Source organism: Fusarium coffeatum (genome assembly GCF_003316985.1).
Source record: "Fusarium coffeatum strain FIESC_28 chromosome Unknown BRIP53273_contig_183, whole genome shotgun sequence".
Classification (NCBI taxonomy): Eukaryota; Fungi; Ascomycota; class Sordariomycetes; order Hypocreales; family Nectriaceae; genus Fusarium; species Fusarium coffeatum.
This window is the reverse complement of record NW_022157976.1, coordinates 25,208-42,623: the sequence shown is the minus strand read 5'-3', so window position 1 is coordinate 42,623 and position 17,416 is coordinate 25,208. Positions and strand designations below refer to the sequence as shown.

Genomic DNA, 17,416 nt, shown 5'->3' with positions numbered 1-17,416 from the left:
CCCTGGCAGGAAGACTGCGAAAGCGCGGCGTAAAAAGCTCAACAGAGCAATCAATTAAACAAAACATATGCATGATACACTTATCCCATCCAATATGCATCTGTGATACCGTGCAGGTTACAGTCGGTCGGCCGGGGACGTTGCAGGTAGGACATAATGCAGAGTCCACTATAGAAGACTTGGCTGGCATGATGCTTGATAGACGAGAATCAAAGTTTCATTTAAAGTCACGCATTCATTCCTTGCTTCTTCTCACAGAATAGGATCTCGATCCTGTCCAAATTTTATTCCCATCAGTAGCAACGATTGAGTGACTGCGCTGTCCCACGATGGCGGCACAAATCGAGAACAGGGGCCCAGAGCTCATGGGAGTGAATATTGCCTTCTACTCTATGGCTTTAATCACGTGCATACTGCGATGTTATGTGCGTTGCTTCATGGTCAATGCGTTCAGGATAGATGACTGGCTCATGGTGGTTGCCACGGTATGTTCATGCGTTTCATCTCATTGAAGGTTCTATGACTGACCTCGGACGAACAGATATTCTTTACCTTGTATGCCACGTTTTCTACTCTTGGTGTCACTATCGGCACGGGCCGCCACCATGCCGACCTCGAAACAGAGCAGGTTTATTCCGCGATGATGGTAAGCGACACGATTCCCAATTGATGTATGCATCTCTAACTATGTGTTTAGTGCTGGTGGTTCTGTTACCTTTGGTACTGCCTCACCATGATTTCTTGCAAGCTTTCCATCGGATACTTCCTCCTACGAGTCACGACCGAGAAGATTCAACGCATCATAATTTACCTCGCCATGTTCTCGACCGCCTTGTCAGGCGCCATTTTCTTTTTCGTCACCGTTTTCCAATGCCATCCCGTTTCGTTTTTCTGGGACAAGGGACAAGATGGCACATGCATTGATCCCACAGTGGTCATCGCACTCGCCGTCCTCTACAGTATTTTCGCTGTGGGATCTGACTTTGTTTTCGCGCTTCTCCCGGGCTTCATTGTTTGGAATCTTCAACTGCGCAAGAAGACAAAGTACTGCTTAATACCTCTTCTCGCTATGGGTTGCGTGTAAGTTTGACGAGTTCATTGTCAAGATGGAGACTAATCGTGAAAACAGTGCTAGCGCCGCCGTCATCGCACGTTTCCCTTACCTACCTCTTCTAAGGAAGCCCGACTTTCTCTGGAACACCACAGACATCGCAATCTGGTCGACCATCGAACAAGGCTTGGCAATCACCGCTAGTAGCATGGCTACCCTACGACCTCTACTCAAACAAGCCGCATACCATCTCGGTCTCACCAGCAAGCCTATTTCCAACGGTCCCTCCGCCTACGGGTACGGTCGATCAGCACGTACTCCTGGACCCGGAACTCCGAAGGCCTTTTCTGGCCGTGACGCATACACCCTCTCATCAGTCAGCCGCCCCGGTGCTCATGATAAGAAGGGAGGCAGCTTCTTCCCAAGCGACCTTGAAGCTGGTATCAAGAAGGAAACAAAATGGGAGGTCAAGATCTCAAAGACAACAGCGACATCAGCGAGTGAAAGTCAGGAAGAGCTTCATTCACCCAGATCGTGGAAGGACAAAAACGTTCTGCTATAAAATAACGCTCTTTAATTAAATAATCTACTAAGTAATAATATCAATCTATATCACATGTCATCCAGTCTTTGCACGTTAATTTTCTTGTTTGCGTTGCGGACTTGTGAATCAACAGTGTGAAACTATCGAACACTCCCGTTGCCTTCCACAATAACCAAGTTACTTTTGTTAGCAGCATTGTGTTTGCAGACATTCTTCCCCCTGAAAGCCAGCTCGAAGAAAGAGTACAACTCCACAAAGCTGTAGGCAATGATAGTTGGCAACATCAAGATCCAATGCAAGAGACCTCTTGACACCCCCCCAAGACCTCGGTTGTAATCGTCTTTACCATCTCCCGGAACGGGCAAGCTCCAGCGAACAAGGACAGTGGCAACAAAAAAGAACGCATATTGAGACCCCAAGAAGATGAGGCTGATTGTTGTAAAAAGGGAATCGCTGATGAATAGTCGATCATGTTTATCAGCCGCCATGTTGACAAGCTGCACGATGATGGGCGAAAGAACGGAGAAGATGGCGCTGGCGCAAAGAACAAGACCATAGTAGATAAAAAAGCGACTGGCCCAACTCATTGAAAGATAGAGACTAGGCATGCGGTAAGTCTTGACGATGAAGTAGTGGAAGACTTCTCCAGCACCAATCGTCCATCGACGAATTTGAAGAGCCCATTCACGAATTTCATCGGCGTAGTTGCTACCGGAGGTTGGACCGTTGATAGAAATGAGGTTCAGTGGTCTAATTCGTATCTCTCGTTTTGTCATGATGGTATAACGTATCAAGGCAATGATGTCCTCCATCTGATAAGCTGGGTGCGTAAAGGCACCTTCCTCCAGCAGCTTGACACTTAGAGAGTAATGAGACATGGGGTTGATGTTCCAAGGAATCAAGACACCCATGAAGAAGAAGGTTCGTAAGACACCGGTAATGTCGACGAAGAAGGGCATTGAGTCGCGTTTGTATATAACGATAGATTGCCAGATGGAGGAATGTCGGTCGGCAGTATCTAGCTTGCAGTATTCTATTTCCAGCTCGAGCATGTATTCAGGATCAAAGACGGCGTCGCAGTCGCAGTTGGTGAAGATGTGTTCGTATTCCCCATAGTTGTAGTCGGCATCTTCGCGGAGGATTTGTAGTCCTTGCCGGCATGCGTAGTTCATATTGGAGCATTTCCCGGGTATCTCACCGGGAACGTCTGCGGGATGAAAGGTAACGATGAGACGAAGGAACTTGTTTTCGTACTTAGTGTAGATCTCGTCTCGTTTAGCTTCCTTATCTGGTGTGCGAGACTCCATGCCAACAATAACACACAGGCGGGTTGTGGCACATTCCTGCTGGACAAGAGAGTCCAGAGTGGTTGACAGTACACTCATAGGCTCTTTGTATAGGGTCATAGCAACGATGTGATGTATGTTGGGGTGGTCATTGACCTTTTCGACAGCCGCTTCGACATCTTGGACCTTCGTAGTCTTGAGTTTGTTTCGGGCGTTGATAGCTAGTGTTCGACGAATAGCGCATATGGTAGCTATCAGCCAGACCAGTTGGAAAAGCCCGATCATAACTACTATAACAACATTGGTAACTTTGTTAACTTCAGGAACAAAGGGCATCCATATGGGGAAACAAAGGAAGATGAAAATCATTGATAGAAACAACAAGTTCCACCGGAAATAGCGGTTGGCTGCTTCTAGTTTGGCGGCGTCAACGCCACAGTCCAGGCTAGAGGAGGACGATGATGCTGATGGAAGTGACATCTTGGGAAATATTCGTGCTGATCTCATGAAAAGAATAACGGGCAGAGGCGAATTAATAGAGTATTTATCAGAACGCTACTGCTAAAATACCGTTGCTAAACATAGAATGAGGTACATACATGCCGGTTATTAACCCACATCTAGTTGTCAGTAGTCTGCAATTCAGCCAGCCAGGTGGTAATTAATAAGATAAGCAAAACTCACTAGCCCAGTATCAGGTAAACCCACATGTGAAGACAAATGACGCACGGAGGCAGAACAGCATCCTTCCGGGCTTTGCCTCTTTGAAGATGAGGCCAAGCACTAGGCGCTAGGGTCAGATCGTCCGCCGGCAATTGGCCCGCCGTCTGACAACTGGATAAGCTGAACCCACCAGCGCTTTGTTTACTTTACTCTTTTGTACGCCCTACATATGAGCCAAGAAAGTCCCAAAAGAGCTGACGGAGGCATCGGGCCGCCGGACTGAAAGGGTATTTAACAATATCCGCTCATGAAGGATTCAACAAAAAAGTTCCTTTGATACGTACAGGAAGTCGGAACAATGAGAGAGCAAGGAATACGATAAGAAGAATAGACTCGTAATCTAAGCGCAAACCTAACTTTGCCTAAATGACGCGGTCAGCAATGGGAATCTACGATCTCATGTACCAGTCGATCGGGTTGCCTCCTGCCTCTAAACCTGTGTTGCTCAACATTGGGACACAGTGAAAGTGGTCAATCAACTCCAGCTACCGGGTTCCGAAGCTACTGACCAAGCGTGACATTCGTGGCGCGATAAGAGGCTGCGGTTGGACCTGTAATCAACAGGGACATGCCCGTTAGACTTTGTTAGTTAATAAGCTGAACGGTACTTATTCTCAGCCGCAGGTTCTGGAACTTGGCTAAAATGATGCCAATTCGATTTTTCCACCCTGGCAGCCTGGCAAATGTGGGAATTGGATCTGTTCTGACTTTAGCCGATCAAATAGTCTTCAGCTGTGGCGTATTGGAGTCAATAAAGACCCGCACTTCCAGTAAGCCACAGTCATTGAGTCAGCTAAATCGTCGATTTCCAGTGGCTTAGTACCAGTAACCTTTGGCATCTGCGACAAAAAAACGGTGAAAGAAGCCCACATGGCTTAACGCTCAGTACATTTGACCCGGTTGCTTGGTTGACAATAAACGTTCAGCTACTCAGGGTCTTCATGCTTGCAACATGTACCCCTCAAACAGGACAACAAGCTCGCAAGATTGCGCCAGCACATTATTTCCTTACCGCCGCTGTCGCTGTTGGGATTTCGAGCCTGCAGTCCAAAGTCCCAAATTGAAAGTTTATACAAAGGGGATTTCAATTACGGCGGTGAGATCATGTAGTGAGTTTGAGCTATCTCAGCATCCTGCCACATCTTATTTAGTTCGAGACCTTCTGCCAGTAACAACATCCGAGGTCAACACCTTCTCATCATGTACAGCCTTAAATCGCTATCCCCAATTCAACAACAAGACCGTATGGCTAAATCCTCCACACCCGAGACTGAGCCACATAAGCCACTCTGGTTGGTTCAAACGTCATTGGGTCAATTGGCTTGGACAAGAACAAGATGAGGTTACCATCAATATTCTCGAGATGGCCCTCAGCTTGGTATGTAATGTGATTACGCAAGCCTAAAAGTTGTATCGCAGCGTCGAACTATTGACTCATTCGAGAGAACTCAGCGGGTAAGGAAGGAAGTTAGCCCGCCTCCGTTGATGAATTGGAGGTCTGGCAGTGCAATATTATGTCCGTCGGGTTAGTGACTGAAGCCGAAATCAGAGGAAGCCAGGAGTGTTACCATATCATTAGCTACCCGACGATGTTCTCAGTACCAAGGATATTCATCCAACTGGCTCTGATCTGACGTGCAGAGACAGCACTAAAATCCCGCCTATGAATCATCTACTTGTAGGGCTTAGTGCAATCACCTCGCCCTTCTTAAAAACATATTTAGTGAAGTCCCTATTGTGAGCCTGTGGTGGAGTCTTTTACGTTCGCAGACCACACCAGAATTGTTAACAAGCACGCGCAGGAAAGTCTTGTCATAGACAGCATAGCCTAGCTCAAGACAGAACTCAAATCAATACATCAGCTTTTAGTCGGTAAACGTTGACACATTTTGTCTTTAGTACTAATTCTCGACTCAACATCATTGAGATATTGATTGAGTTTGCCATGGTGTGTATCCTTTCTGCAGTAATCTGCGATACTTCAGAGGCTCACTATGCTGTGCTCGTAAAGATCTCCCAATTAGATCGTGTGGAAGCAATTCCCTAGAGCCCTTCAAGAGTACTGGCCAGTCATCTGGTAAAGCTGACCATTGGCCTCCCAAGTTCCACTTATCTGCTTACTGCCTCGAACGCACTGGGTGATAATATCCCTGGAACCATTAGTCATAGTCGGCAGAACGACGCGATCACGTACCCAACGAAGCGGTGTAGTGCTAACTATCTGCTGGGGTATAATACAATAGCAATAGAAACAACAGTTTAAATGAAAAGGAGCGCGATAAAACCATGCAAGTATCTCTCAATTGAATGCAATTCCACCCGCTTTCCCCCTTGACTTCATCCTTCCTTCCCCCCTTCCTTTCTTCTGGCAGTGACGCTGACATTTCAATGGGTGTCGTTGGCGTGGCGTCCATCTCGTACATTGGTGCATCATGTGATGGCGGTAACTCGACTGGTGCGTTCGTTGTCCAATCAGGTTTGAATTCGGTTCCCCAATTTGGTGAAGTCTGGTGTTGAGCAGTCGAGGTCCGTTGTTGTGGCGAGGTCGGCGGATTAGACTCCAACTTGTCTCCGTTCTTCTTCCGTTGCGTCAAAAAGAACCAGATGAGTGCCCCAATCATTGCTCCTCCTCCTACAATAGCACCAACAGCTATCCCAGCTACGGCACCTGTTGACAAGGTTGATGGTGATTCCGGTTCGGCTGCGGTGATATTCCTCCCCTCCATAGCTACTTGCTCAAATTTTGCCCGTGTCATGTTTACGGAAAGGCTGTAACTCGAGCAATCGTACACTAATCCGGCATAGGTCGAGTTGATCGCTTTTGGCGAGTCTCTGCCGACGCATTTTGCGAAGGAAGTCAGGAATATATTCTCAGTAGGATCCTGGCTGCAGATACACGGCATAACCCAGTCTGGCTCTCTCCGGTAGCATATCTCCATGTTCTCTCCGTCGTCGTTGTCGTCGTAGTTATCGGCTGCAGTAACCCCCAAGACCAGGAAAAGTAACAGAGGCAGCCATCTCGAGGCCATGACGTTTGAGTATAACCAACGGTTGGGAATTCGTCGGACTTGTATTGTGTTTTGACTCGAGGTTTGGTCGACCAACTGGTATCACTGTATCTTTAACATGTGACGAGAATTGAAGAACTCCAGTCTGTTGAATACCTTGGATTTGGTTGATGTTTATCCGTAGTTGGAGGAAATCGGAAGTCAGGAGCGAAAGGAGTGAAAGATCAAGAGGGAACCCAACCGCTGGATTGCTTAGACCGCAGGATCCGTCATCCAATTCCATGCCACTTCCTTCACCAAGGAGCCATTCTTCTGTCAGCGCTAGAGCCATTTGAGCTTTCGCTACGCTTCAAACTGTTCGGTTAGAGGTTATCCTTGTCCTTGACAGTCAAGGTTAAATCTTGGCTCCAATCACTGTTCAGCAAAGCCTCGGAAATGACCCAGTGTCTTCCCCGGACCTTTTGAACCGACTCCTTCGTAATTCCGAATGTTTATGGAATAACAAAGCCAAGCGCATCAACAGAATCCTTTGCTTGGGCTGTGTTGAGCAATTTAAGCTTATCGGCGATAAAGACTTATTACGCTGCTCTACCGTCAGTTTGCCCCAATTTTGAAAGAAGATTTTGTTTCACCAGCATTGATACTATACCGAATCGGGACGCCAGTGGGAGGAGCGTGCGAACAGCAAGTATAGAACGCGTCAAGGATATTCGCAAAGGCATGTTTGATAACAGTATTTCTGATCGCTTGAGCTGCATTATATAACACTGCTAGAGTAAGGGTTAAAATAACTTGTCGGAATTTAAATTATCCATCTCCTACCCTACTGTACAGCATAAGCACTAACCAAGTAAGTGGGGTAATCAATTCTGATGTCTTTTTTCGTTTTCGTACAATTTTATCTTTAAAGTTCTGAATTACTTAACACAGAATATTTCTTTTGCTTCAGTTCCTAGGGAAATGGCCCAGAACGGTTTTGTACTACGCTGGGTAGGGATTCTCTTTCTTACGTTACTGAGCTACCTTATCTTCAGACTTTATCAACAACGCACCTTTTTCCGAAAGAATGTTGAGAAGTACAATCTTGTGAGTCGAAATGACGCGCACCTGGACCTTGCCTTGAGACGGGAGGCCTGACATACCGTTCACAGCCGACGTTGCCGAATCATTCATGGCTTCTGGGTAATTTAATTGCGGTGGGAAAGATCATGGCAGCGTATCCTCCAGATGTACACGGTCAACTGATGCCTGACTTTCTTGCCCGCGAGTACCCCGAAATCGCTGAGCGCGGTTTGTGTTACATCGATCTATGGCCAATTTCCTGGCCCATGATGGCTACCTTCCACCCGGATATTGCAGCGCAGTTTACCCAAGAAACATCGCGCCCAAAGCACGGGATTATTCGTGGTCAGTTTCAACCTCTGACTGGACTGAAGGACCTTGTTCTGGCGGAGGGGTCATTTTGGAAGAGGTGGCGAGCGATGTTCAACCCCGGCTTTTCGACGCAAAATATATCAGCTCTTGTCCCGGAATTTATCGAAGAGGCATCAATCTGGAAAAAGCACTTGCAGCAAGTTGCCAAAGATGATCGAGTTGTTCTTCTTGAAGATTCCGTTATGAAAGCGACGTGCGACGTTATTGGTCGTTCCGTATTGGGCCGAAGCTTGGGAATTCAATCTGGTATAGACGACAAGATCTTTCCTACGCTCAAGGCCGCCATTGGGCTTCTCGTTACGGATTGGTCGCCGCCAAACTGGAGTCGCCTTCTGGATCCGTTCCGCCACCGGCGCCTTGCAAACCTCAATCAGAAACTGCGAGATCAACTCAAACCGTTGATCCAGAGTCAACTCCAAAACCACGAGGGCGATAGAGGACCCAAGACTATCAATGGTCTCGCTATCAACACATACATAAAGGAGACTGGAAGCGAGACTAATACCAATTCCGGTATTGATAACGAGTTCCTTGATGTAACGATTGAAAACCTCAAAATCTTTCTTTTTGCCGGCCATGATACCACCGCGTCAACCCTTTGCTTCGCTTACAACTACCTGGACCAGCATCCACATGTAATGAAGAAGCTGCGGAAAGAGCACGATGAGGTCCTAGGTCCTGATCCCACCTATGCAACATCGAAGATTTCTGAAACCCCTACAATTTTGAACCAACTCGTGTATACTACCGCGATCATCAAGGAAACCCTTCGACTCGAACCGCCAATTGGCTCCTGTCGCGAAGGCTCCCCTACATTCTTCCTGCGACATCCCGAAACCGGACAGGAGCTTCCTACCGATGGCTTTATCCTGTTTTCCGCAAGCAAGGCAATCCATCGCAACCCGAGATTCTGGGCGGATCCTGACAAGTTTATACCAGAGCGCTGGTTGCAGCCGGACTTTCATCGAACTGCCTACCGCCCATTCGAGCTAGGCCCTCGAGGCTGTATTGGACAGGAGCTTGCCTTGACAGAGCTTAGGTTGCTCCTGGCTATGACTGTCAGGGATTTGGAAATCATTCCAGCGTACGGAGACAGTGAGGACAAGCTATATGGCTACCAAGCATATCAGGCGCATATGCCTGGCGAGCTTACGGCGCACCCGAGTAAGGGCATGCCAGTGAAGGTGAGACTTCGAAAGGTATAACATATATTATTGAAGAACAGTGGAATTTGTGGTACTATAGTTTGCATTACACTTTTGATTACGCTGATAGGGACTGAATTAGCCAATTACTTTCGAGGATCTTCCTGTCTCAGCCGTTATGGACACTACTAGCGAGCTGCTCTGCTGTACATACTAGTGCGATGAATGAGATTTCATACTTACCTTGGGAATGAATCAGGATAGGCGAGACAAGTAGCAGGTTTTGGATGTTGTGTAGATCTTACTTCAAAAAAAGGACTTCCGCTTTACAGATGGAAGTGTCGATACATCTCCTTTCATTTCAATTGATACACTTAGCTCGATTACAGTTTTACTAAATGTATGGAAGCTCCAAGCGGTCTAGACGCATTCTCATTGTTACCAAATATTTAGCTGGGGGATATCTTGAATGATCCGCTCCAGGGTGCGATACCACTTCAGGACACCAGTAAGCCACGCTTGATTTCTAGTTGCAGTACATCAAAAGAAAGCAGATAACCAGATTACAGCCTCCAACATTACCCACTAATATCGATCCGGCTTCGATCCATCATAAGGGTACTTGAGAACACTGATGCTATTGGAATAGCTTGATAGGTCCGGGTTGAGCTGTGCCTGTGATTTTCCAATTAGCGCTGCAAAGAAGCACAAACTATGGATAACATACCAGATCAATTGGGCATGTTGCATTCTTGGCCCCGTACGTGGTAATCTTAGGTTTCCCATCGGTGGTCTTGATCAAAACCTGCTGGGAACTAGCCTGCGAAGGATCACCGAGAAGATAGTTCAACGGCTCAATAAGCATGGAAGAATGTGCGGTCGAGAAGACGGTGTTAGGGAGGTCGCCAGTGTGAGGCATATGGTGCATTCCCAGGTTGAACCAAACCACACTGCGCCACGTCAGCTGCAATCCATACCACCAGTGTCAGTCAGCAAGGCACTCACATATCCTCTTGAACAAGCGATTCACTGTTGAAATACTTATTGAAGTCAACCTGTGGATCTTCGGGGGTTAACGAATTGTACGCCCCAGCAGCGTAGGTCTCGTTGTCCTTCTGCTGAGTGACGTAGAGATGATGCGTCGTGTGGTGACCAGCATTTTGTGTAATGTTGGAGTCCTGAACCGTGAGATATGCCACTCCAGAAGCTACGGATCTCTGTCAATCAGAGGGCCAAGTCATCAAGATATCTAGGGTACTAACCTGGTACGATCCTGTACCCCGGCAATTCGCCGTAAGGGTTCTTCTTGTCCTTGTTGACCACTGCATACATCGCTCCGCCATTGGGCGCCCAATTGATTTTGGAATCGTCTTCATTCTCAACGAAGCTCTTAACTGCCTTCATGGTGTTGATAGGTTTGCCACCAGACCACTTGTACCTAAGGTATGGCTTTTAGGAAGATGTGACAAATCGGAGTACGAGAAACTTACTTCTCAGTCGTGGGTTGGATGGCAATCCGTTGGAATGAATTCTTCTCTCCCAAGATATCAAAGTCAGCCTTGAATGTGATGACATGGTCATGGAGGGATCCGGAAAGACTGTCATGGATCTTGAACCCATAGTCTTCGTTCTGAGCGTAGAATGCTGAAGAGATATAGCCTGATGCTCTGACATCAACTTCGATGGAACCATCCAGATGGAATTGGTAAGTTGTCATGTAATCGTAGTTTCCAATAGTGTAGATAGCGCGGACATTAAAGGCGATGTTCTTTGTCACGGTGGTGTGCCCAGCCCAAGAGTGGCGTTGGATAGGGAAGCCCTTGTCAATCTCAAACATGCCTTGTTAATTGTTCTGTTAGTGCACTGGGACCCTAAGATGTATTTGGTCCCAACTTACACAGGGCGTCCTTCTGCGTAAACGTTGTCTCGCCTGTAGTCGTTGTGACATTGGAATAGTGGGAGTATGCCGGGCAGTCATAGCCTGGATCATGTCAGCCTAAGCGTTTGCTAATGCCAGCCCAGTCCTACCGTTTACCAGAGAGATCATAGTAGGTCCGAATCCACTCATGCTGTCAAAGTAACTAAGAGATGAAAGTTAGGAAAGGAAGTATTAAAACACTGGTTATTTTTACCAGATCCCAGATTGCACTGGGTCGATGCCGCTGCACAAGGTATTAGCAGGAAAGTGTGAAACAAAGGTGTCAATTGACTTACGCATAATGTGCTATTGCCTCGTCTAATCCAAGCTAGGAAGAATCAGTCTTAGCCATTTAGGGTCCGACATGACTAGTACCCACCTCGTACATGATTCTCTTGCCCTTGTATCGGATGTCGTACAGTCGTAGACCGTTATCTCTTGTAGTACTGGCATAGAAGGAGAAGTCCACTGACAGTCTCATTAGCAGGCTCGCAATTGACAGTATCAAAGGTATAGACTTACTCCATGTTACATAACTCTCAGTCTCATCAACAGCAAACCTTGCGTTATGAGGTTGGATAGAGGCCGGTGGTGGGTTATCGTCCAGAGGAAGGGCGTCGCCATGTTTGTTAGTGTGCGCCCAAGGCTCATCCAGATTCGCCCCCAATGGTTTGAACTGAGGGTCGGCAATGACCTTGCGGAAATCATCAAGCTCCGGGTAAAACTCGTTGTCGTACACCCAACCTGTCACTCTCCATTTGTTGGGATCGCGGCCTGTGATATCTGTTCTCATGTAAAGGCCTAGTGGAAGCAAAGAGATCGTATCATAGATGCTGGTGACAGGTGCATTGAAGCCCTGCCACATCACAGCCCTACCCTCTGTCACTGTAAGTGGAGCCGCGAAGGCCAATGGGACCTGAAGTCCGTCATCGATCGTCTTTGCTCTGTCAGATGATGAAATGCCGATCGTGAGAGGACATGATACTCACTAGGTTCCAAAGCCGTTTTGTCACGTCTTCTGCCTCCTTCATCGTTCTGAGATTGAAGTTGCCGTAGTCTTCGGCGTCAGGGTTGACAACAGGGATCTTACCATCACCTGATCTTGTGTTTGTATAGGTGTAGGGCATAACGATTGAGGCGGGAGTAATAGGCAAAGGTCCAACCTTGAATTCCTGAAGGTAAGCATTTTCAGATGCCCCGAACATGACTGTAGCCAAAGCGTAACGCTCCGGGCTGCCGCTGCTGTTTGATAAAAATGGGAGAACATCGGTTTTGTTAGGCATCATGAGTTCAACTGACATGCTGATAGAGTTGTCAGTCAGTCGCATGACAGTATATCGCTCAGAACTTACATCTTGTTATCACGACTATAGTCAACGATCAGAAACCATATTGCCAAGGGTCTATCGGGTTCACAACATACCTCCCTGCATCTTTTGCGGTGGTTAGATTGAAACGCGTTGCATTGCTATGCAGCAGAGAAAGCACATCGGCTGTCTCGTTGGCGGTCAATGAACCCCAAAAGTTCTTGTGAGGAGCGTTCACGGCGGGTTGGCCTGAGGAGCACTTGGGGCCTGGACCTGGGTTTCGTCCCTCTAGCCTTCCGCCTGGTAAGGCTCCGACTAGAGCCATATGGCCTATAAAGGCTGGGATAAAGAGCTGTGAGAAATGCATTCTGTTGTCTGATTGGGACCCTGAGTGCAAGTAGACAACTGAAGAAGGTTGATTGCGTTGAGATAAAAAACGAGATGAGTAGAGTTCTTCAGCTTATATAGATGTTCAGATCCATGACGCTGCATATCGAGTCAGGTAATCATCGCCTAAACATGTCGGTAAGGATATCCCTACGCTCCTTTTCGTGCAGATAAGGCATGATCCAGCTCAAAGACCTGTTAGACGACAAGCCTTGCTAAGAGTGTAAGTACTATCAAAGACGGGTACGATGCCTTCATTCCCATTTCGCCTGGCAGAAATATTGACAGGGGTCACACAAGCCATTCCCCACGTTCCATATCATAAATGATAAGGCTCATGCTGGCTGACAAGGTTGGTGTGATTATACCTCATCTCTTAGAATAGAACCCCCCACTCTCAGCTCTCGCATTCTGTAGCAACCCATCTCTAAAGCGACGATTTTAGGTAACTGCCGGTTCACTGATGTTGCAATCCGGTAGACGGATGTTACGGTTGATAACCAGATACAGACAAAGATAACCAATATATTGGACCACTCACGACTCGCGCATCGGGAATCTTATCTTCCGGGTCGCTAGGGAACTTTTTAACTTTGATGTGGGAAACAATGGCGTTTCATGCCAGGAAACAGTGCATACATATTCAATAATCAATACCACGTTAGTGCTAGCTGTACCATTTACATCGCCGCGTGATCTGTTCCGGCCGGGCCTGTCCCGGTGTGGGTTCCGTTCTCTCTGCGCGCCAGTGAGTAACGGTCACGTAACAAGCTGTTGCAGAACCTCAGAAGGCGGAAACTTGCGGAGTTTTACGGAATGAATACGTAGAGTGAGTGGACGCTTTCGTCGGCTGCAGTTTATTACGCAGCTGTATTACGAGAAGTGGCATCTGTTGAGTACGCCTTTGCGAGTCTCTACGGATGCATTACTGTCAAAATCAAGACAGCAGTTCATTAAGCATGCCTTGTTGAGGATCAGATGTTATCATTACTGATTCCGTGGATGAAGGTAATATACCGGTTCTCATATACCTAGACTTGCCTGTTATCTTGAACTTGAATTAAGTTTGCCTTCGCTTAACTGCCTGCGAGGTTGCTCCGACCCCACACAATCTGTTTCATTGATTGAGAGGCTAGACCAGGTCACGAATCTCTCGATTGGCCACACCGTATAACAGTCAGCTCCCATTCGTTCTCTGCACTTTTGAGCTCCACTTAATGCCCGAGACCGGAACCGAGTCAACGGAAAATAAGCGATACCATAAGGCTTGGGGAAATAATAACCATCTTTGGAAAGAGCTTGGAAGTAAGGTCCCCCCCAGCCTTCTAACCGGAAAGATAACACATGACTAGCTAGACTAAGCACTAGCAAGAGTCCAGTCTTCTAGATTAACCACTGAGTCGATAAGGCTTATCTCGATATATCTTATCTATTGGTAAAGCTACCCTAATAGAGATTTGTCTTACCACGGCTGCATTACGCAGGGTGATGCTAAATCGCTTAGGTTATAGGCACATTCACACACAGGATATTCGTGGGAATCTTCAATGGTGCTGTTGCCTGAAGGTAACCCCTTCCTTTCTGCTGTGACCTGAGTAATTTCAGGGACCTTCAATGTGCACATGATTCTCATTCTACTGTTTCGCTCAACAGAATCAGTAGTAGATGAAAACACTTCATTCAAATAGGCAGCTATAATCCTGCCTCTTGCAAGGCTTTGTCAAGCTGCTTGCTCACCCTCAGCCTCAGCGTTCAATTTGTAGTTCTCAGGAGTTTATTGCAAGACCGCTCTGTACATGACGTAAAACAATTATGCGCTGTGCAACTGTGTATCCTACCCTGAAGCTTATTCTACACAGTAACAGATGTCTTAATACACTAGTCTTTCTAACATTTCTCTCGCTATAGCTTACTGTTATTATCTGAACACATACTCTGTTTAATTGCAGTTTCGGCTTTTCCTTTCTCCTAGTATTGAGTGTAAACTGTGGAGGTCATGTCTTGACAGTATGGAATGATCGGACTCATGATCACTGACCACGTGCGACACAGGAAGGAAAACCCAGGAACTCGTCACAGTAACGTCGGTCGATTAATTTACCCCGACGGAAGAATTGCCCGCATGGACAGTACTCTACAACGGGAACAATCGCTCCAAAGCCGCCAAACGACACGATTAGTTAGATTCATTGTTTGGAATTTAACCGCCGTCCACGCGAAGGGTAACCCTGCAGGAATATCTGCCTGCCGGATAGCGGCCCGCCCAGGCGAAGGAATGCGGGGCATCCCCGAGGGTTATTTAGGAGTTCTACAAGGCCATTTGCTAATTTACGGTGTTCATGCAGTTGAGAGCTCGCCACGAAACTTTTCAATCACTCATGTAGCGCGTCGAAACCTGGTATCCGTATTTATCTCAGTGGCAGCATTATCGAGCGCGAGAATTGGTTTTGGACCAGACTTAACAACAACAAAAAACAAAGCTAATACAAATCGCGGAGAAAACCTCAATGCCTTCTGGAAATGCGCCTGGTCCCTGTATGGACGAAATGCCCGAATCTTACATTGTGTACCCTTTGCACGAGTTTGATGACTCTCCCATCAACCGATACATACAACACTGGACCCTGCGATTCGATGCCGTCCTTGACACGCACAAGCTATGCGCAGCTCTTACACACCTCCTGAGCCAGGGTGACTGGAGAAAGTTAGGTGGCCGTTTGCAGTTCAACAAGGCCGGCAAGCTTGAGATTCACGCGCCAAGAACATATACTCAAGCCCGTCCAGCATTCCAATTCTCGGAGCAGACGTTCCCAGTGAGAACAGTGGATCATCCTGTTGCAAGAGACCTCCCGAGGGCAAGAGGCAAAGCCGAATTGTTTCCCGGCATCGCGTCACAGTTCAATACCTTGACGATCGGCCCCGAATGGGCGCTTGAATTTGATGAGCATATCAGTCGTCAAGAGCCTGTCATTGGTATTCATATTGCTCTCTTCAACGATGCAACATTGATAAGTATCCGCTGGGTTCATGTGGTATGCGATTTTATGGGGATCAAAGCTTTGGTCCTGGCTTGGTCAATGGATCTTGATGGACGCTACGGTGACATTCCGGAATTTATGGGAGCACACGATGACCCTCTGAAGAATGTCGGTTCAGTGCCTCCCAAGGAGCCATACGCCCTGGCAGATATACAGCTAAGCCCCGAAGCTTTCAAGAAGACATACGACAGATACCTGGAACACGTCGAGGCATACCCGTTCTCGGTGCGGCGCATGCTCGTGCTACCAGATTCTGCCTTGCAGAAAATTAAGATGGATTTCATCGGTGGCCACAGATCCGATAACCTCCAGGTTATTCCCAAGGGAGCTCTCTTCAATGGACAGTTTATCAGCGACGCGGACATTTTAGCTGCCTGGGCTGCGCGACTCTGCTGTGGCATCCTTCCTGACACAGACCAGCCTGTTCATGTGATGGGCATGTACGAGGCAAGACACTGTCTACCAGAAACGTTTCCCCAACGCAAGGATAAACCAGAGTCCAGCCCAGTCTTCATCGCCAATGCAACATTCTCCACCTCGACCAACACCACACTGGAGGCGCTTCGGCACCAGCCGCTAGCGAGAACCGCTCTCCTGGTGAGAGAGTCTGTGGCAACATTAACCAAGGCGCCCCAAGTGCATGCGCAACTGCATCTTCTGCGGGAGTCATACGCCAGGGATACAGAGAACCCGGCCATATTTGCGGCTGAAAACTCTTTTATTTTAGTTGTGTCTAATTTCAGTAAGATGGAATTCTTTGACTCAATTGACTTCTCCCCCGCTGTCATAACCCCCGCCGCAGAGGGCCATGGGAAGTCTCCAGGAAAAATCGCTTGGCATCAATGGACTTCGCTACAGCACAGCACTCATATTCGCAACATGTTCCAAGTGGGTGGCAAAGACGGTCAAGGCAATACGTGGATGATGGCGATCTTACCTCCCGAGACCTGGGCTGTGGTCGAGGAACATTTAGCCGGTCTTTCGAGTGGGCCACGACCCAAGGCGCCTAGCAAGTTGTAGGATTTGGCTCATGTGAAGCAAAGTTCTGCGGCTCTGCGGCTCATGTTCTGCTGGCCAATAGCGGAGGGCCGCGCGAGATCTGATGTAACCTCACGATTCCTTCCGAGATACTGTAATGCAGGTCGCTTTCGTTGTAATTGGCAGGCTAAATGCTATCCTATTATCCCGCACTTCAAATACATCTGCATTACGCCACTATCATGTCTTTTTGCTATACTCATCCTGCCCCCAAAGGCTAGGCAATTATCTCGACAGCCCTAAATCGTACTATGGTGGAGGCTCATAGCTCCACAATATGATCCTACGCCTGGCCACAAGGAGCCGTTGGTCCGATCCTGCCTAGATTGGTAGGGTTGGCATCAGATAGCCACGCACTCGCCATATCATGAGCCAGATCTCCCAAAACAATTCAGCCTATTGTTGTATTGGCGCTGTTGAGATAGTGATGGCTCGGACTCACCAGCCGTAAGAAGACTTTTATGTCCGTAGGATCAAGATAGCCGGAATCCTTCGAAGAGGGGGAATACCTTGATGCGCGGAAAGGATACGTGACAA

At 47.6% G+C, this 17,416-nt stretch overlaps 5 protein-coding genes across 5 annotated transcripts; 3 read left to right on the top strand and 2 right to left on the bottom strand.

The window, feature by feature from the left end:
• Positions 1-329: 329 nt before the first annotated feature.
• Positions 330-1,613, top strand: FIESC28_08072 (uncharacterized protein; the record flags this gene model as incomplete). The annotated part of the gene is made up of 4 exons (XM_031162211.1): positions 330-485; positions 542-646; positions 698-1,080; positions 1,130-1,613. 4 exons carry the CDS (start codon positions 330-332, stop codon positions 1,611-1,613), a joined length of 1,128 nt encoding a protein of 375 aa, XP_031013731.1.
• A 122-nt stretch (positions 1,614-1,735) lies between these two features.
• Positions 1,736-3,361, bottom strand: FIESC28_08071 (uncharacterized protein; the record flags this gene model as incomplete). The annotated part of the gene is made up of 1 exon (XM_031162210.1): positions 1,736-3,361. The coding sequence occupies one exon, from the start codon at positions 3,359-3,361 to the stop codon at positions 1,736-1,738; it is 1,626 nt and encodes a 541-aa protein (XP_031013730.1).
• A 4,459-nt stretch (positions 3,362-7,820) lies between these two features.
• On the top strand, positions 7,821-9,251 carry FIESC28_08070 (uncharacterized protein; the record flags this gene model as incomplete). Its single annotated transcript, XM_031162209.1, has 1 exon — positions 7,821-9,251. The coding sequence occupies one exon, from the start codon at positions 7,821-7,823 to the stop codon at positions 9,249-9,251; it is 1,431 nt and encodes a 476-aa protein (XP_031013729.1).
• Positions 9,252-9,776: 525 nt separating this feature from the next.
• On the bottom strand, positions 9,777-12,783 carry FIESC28_08069 (uncharacterized protein; the record flags this gene model as incomplete). Its single annotated transcript, XM_031162208.1, has 14 exons — positions 9,777-9,866; positions 9,919-10,141; positions 10,197-10,398; positions 10,454-10,629; positions 10,682-11,030; positions 11,089-11,172; positions 11,220-11,272; positions 11,324-11,353; positions 11,406-11,437; positions 11,489-11,577; positions 11,632-12,046; positions 12,099-12,411; positions 12,462-12,476; positions 12,533-12,783. The coding sequence occupies 14 exons, from the start codon at positions 12,781-12,783 to the stop codon at positions 9,777-9,779; spliced, it is 2,322 nt and encodes a 773-aa protein (XP_031013728.1).
• Positions 12,784-15,349: 2,566 nt separating this feature from the next.
• Positions 15,350-16,861, top strand: FIESC28_08068 (uncharacterized protein; the record flags this gene model as incomplete). Its single annotated transcript, XM_031162207.1, has 1 exon — positions 15,350-16,861. The coding sequence occupies one exon, from the start codon at positions 15,350-15,352 to the stop codon at positions 16,859-16,861; it is 1,512 nt and encodes a 503-aa protein (XP_031013727.1).
• Between the last annotated feature and the right edge of the window lie 555 nt (positions 16,862-17,416).